At 30.0% G+C, this 3,409-nt stretch overlaps 1 protein-coding gene across 1 annotated transcript; it reads left to right on the top strand.

Annotated features, from left to right (window-relative positions):
- The first annotated feature begins 304 nt into the window (after positions 1 to 304).
- On the top strand, positions 305 to 1,045 carry LOC139883460 (uncharacterized). The gene has a single exon (XM_071867636.1). The coding sequence runs from the start codon at positions 305 to 307 to the stop codon at positions 1,043 to 1,045; it is 741 nt and encodes a 246-aa protein (XP_071723737.1).
- Positions 1,046 to 3,409: the final 2,364 nt, after the last annotated feature.

Below are 3,409 nucleotides of genomic sequence, written 5' to 3'. Positions count from 1 at the left end.
ATCATTTTTTCTATTTTCTCCCATCAACGTAAAAAAAAGTCCTAAAAGAAAATCACAAAATTTGAAAAGTGCAACCTAATTATTCATAAAACTAATAATTTTTTCTCTGCATTATTCCAAGACATTGACAAAGATTTTTCTTTTTTTGACTTTATGTTCTTCATCTCTTTCTTGTCAAACATTTATGATTCTCTCTCCTTAAAACTAAATCTTTGAAAATCTTGTTCATCTTCATTATTCTGAAAATCTTGGTCTCCCTATAAAGAAAAAAGTAGAAAAAAATTATTGGTGACGAACGTCCAATATGTGTTCAGATCAGTCAAGTCCTAGAATTTCCTTCTCTAATGATCTTCCCGGAATTGATGATTCGCAAATGCAAATACCGAGAAGGGATACATTGTTATTGGATTCGAATTCTGATTTCGAATTCATCATCAACAACAACAACAATAGCAAATTTGATGATCAATATCACCAGCAATCTTCTTCCGCCGATGAACTTTTTGCATACGGAATGATCCTTCCGGTCCAAGGAAGAAATTCCGTCAACACCATCGCACAACTTAAAAGAAACAGCAGCATAAATTCAGCTCCGCCACCCCCTCTACCGCCTTCTCCTCCTCCCACGGAAATAGAAATCGACGAAGAAAAGGCGGCAGCTGCGGCGAATACTAATTCAAATAAGTCATTTTGGAAGTTCAAGAGAAGTAGTAGCCTAAAATGTGATGCTATTAATTATAAGAAGAGCATAATTTCTTCATTTCCTATCTTATCGCGTAGCCATTCGACAGGATCCTCACAAAATTTGAAGAAATTGTCTAAGCAACCTTCGTCGTTGGCTCGATCCTCCTTGTCGTCGTCATCTTCGTCGTCGTCTTTGTCGAATATGCAAAAGCCTCTATTGTCGAAGAATACAAGTTTTGGTAATGGAATGAAAATTAGTCCTGTTTTGAATGTACCTCCTCCAGCATACATTTCTAAAGGTGCTGCCAATCTCCTAGGTTTTGGATTTCTTTTACGCAAAGATAAAAAGAACAAAAAATAAATCTATTTCTTTTGGTTTCATGATTAAACAAAATTTCATTTTTTATATTTCCTATAAATTTATTTATTTGTAGGCGGAAATTAAATTTGTTCTTCTTTTTGAAATACTGTAAATTTGTAATGCAGCGAGAGATGCTAATTATATCAAGACCTTATAACTAATCAAAAGTTTATCTCTAATTAGAATCAAGAATTTCTTCTAAATTTTTCAGTGAGGATTTTGAATTATGTATTTCAATCGAATAGGATATCTCCAACACATTCTCCCCTGATTCCTCTAAAACGAAAAATCTTAACACATGGAAATTTGTCCATTCTAAGATATCTCAATAGACATATTCGTTAGCGAAATTTTACATTGAATAGTTTGAATTGCATATTTTAAATTGTCAACAAAGCTAGGGGACATATCAACAGGTAACCCTTTTTTCATGGCTACCTTTGGTTTTTGTCTTTTGGTTTTCCTTTTTCTTGTCTCCTATTTGAGGTTAGATTAGACTAATTCGCAATACTTTTCGTTTAACTAAACTTTTGGCCGTAGTTTTTATATTTAATTAATTAATTAATTCTGCTAATCTTTTTTGAAAATTGTTGCTCTTTTGTTTGTTTGTGCGAGAACGTCTTTTCTTTCAAGTCAAAATCGCCCTGAAATATCGTAATAATTAATTAATTAATTAATTCTGCGAGAACGTCTTTTATGAAAATTCTGCTATATACTTGAGTTTCATTTCAAATTAAAATTTGAGATGGACTTTTGATCTAGAAGTAATTCAGTTGTCAAAATAAACTAATCAAAAACCTATTAGAAAATCCTCTAAACAGTACGAATCGGTTCCAAATACCCCTCTTGGTCCGCGTCAAGTATGGCGCAAAAAATTATGAATATTTTGAAATTGGTTATTTCATTCAAATAATGACTTTTAAAACGATATTTAAAATATATAATATATCAATACAAATTTTATTACGTGACAATTGAAAAGTATCGGAAGGAATAGTCTGTAACTAGCTCAATAATCAAAATTCTCGACAGATTCGTTAAAAATTTTCCATATTCACTATTAGTCACAATAATTCAACTTCACAAATAGGGTAGCATTGGATCCTTATAAATTAATTTATCACGTCCCCTCTCCAATTCCTAATGCCTGAAATCAATAAATTCTGGTCACCTATAAAACACAAGCTATATATTTGAAGGGCATTAGGATTATGTCACAGAGGACCTCAAGTTTAATTCAAAATAGAAACTTTCAGGTAAAAGTCGTTCAAAATTTACTCAACGTGGGGACACAAGAATTCTTTGCCTACTTATTATTATTGCATTCACCCACTTTGATTTTTGTCATTAAGATATTGGTCCTAAAGGAATATTTTAAGTAATGATATATGTATGTAGGAGAAAAATAGGGGTTACAAATCAAGCAAAAGGTGTATGACGCAGCTAATTTTATTCTATTTTTTTTACCGAGGAACATCAAAACGTATTAATTACAAATATCACAAGATAAAATCATAATCTTTCAAACTAAAAATATATATCATCCAAAATTCGACATAATATGAGTCGAGCCGGGCCGAACAACCCGTTTTCCATTACTACTCATAGAAACATAAGTTTGATGTTTTATTTGTTAAATTATTTGAAATGAAAAGATAAATCAGTTTCTAATCAATACAATAACATTTTAAACACAACTATTTCCATTTCAAATTAAAAATTGAATTGTTTCAAAATTTTATTTTTTAACCGTTAAAGTTCCTTTTAATTTCTGGCGAGTTCAAATTTTTTTAGCCATTTCTAATCGTGAAAACTGAGTGTATCCGTTCCAAATTTTGATTTCTAATCCATCGATTTTTTTTGTGTTTATTTGGACCGAGTTGAATTCAATTATATGATTGTAAATATAGAAAAAATAGAGAAATAATTCCATCTTAAATCAAAGAAGGAATGCAAACTAAATACGTAAAGAAAAAATAATAACCCTATATTAATAAAATCTATGTAAAACCATGGTGATAATAAAGATCATTGCATGCACATAATTTTATAAGATATCTCATACAACACAATTTTCTTTATCAAGACGAGTCTTTAAGTTAGATTTGAAATATAATGATCGATGGACACAATATCATTTTAATATGCATCTCTATATATATTCTGACTATCATAGGTGGTCATTAAGTGTTTCAAATTTTCCAAATTACCCAATATTTTATGTCAAAAAAAAAAGAAAAGAGAAATTGAATAAATCAAGTGTAAAATTCATTACATGCATAAAATTGATTGATATATATTAGAAGTAAGACCTAATGAAGAAAACTTAAAAGGATAAAAGTGTCAAATATTTTAACTAAAAAG

The sequence above is a fragment of the Rutidosis leptorrhynchoides genome, unplaced genomic scaffold, assembly GCF_046630445.1.
Source record: "Rutidosis leptorrhynchoides isolate AG116_Rl617_1_P2 unplaced genomic scaffold, CSIRO_AGI_Rlap_v1 contig403, whole genome shotgun sequence".
NCBI lineage: Eukaryota > Viridiplantae > Streptophyta > Magnoliopsida > Asterales > Asteraceae > Rutidosis > Rutidosis leptorrhynchoides.
Note: the sequence above shows the minus strand (reverse complement) of the source record. Positions and strands in the feature narration are given on the sequence as shown.

Bases quoted from the DNA above. Each gene is read 5' to 3' on its own strand.
- LOC139883460 (XM_071867636.1), top strand. From the start codon at position 305: ATGTGTTCAGATCAGTCAAGTCCTAGAATTTCCTTCTCTAATGATCTT.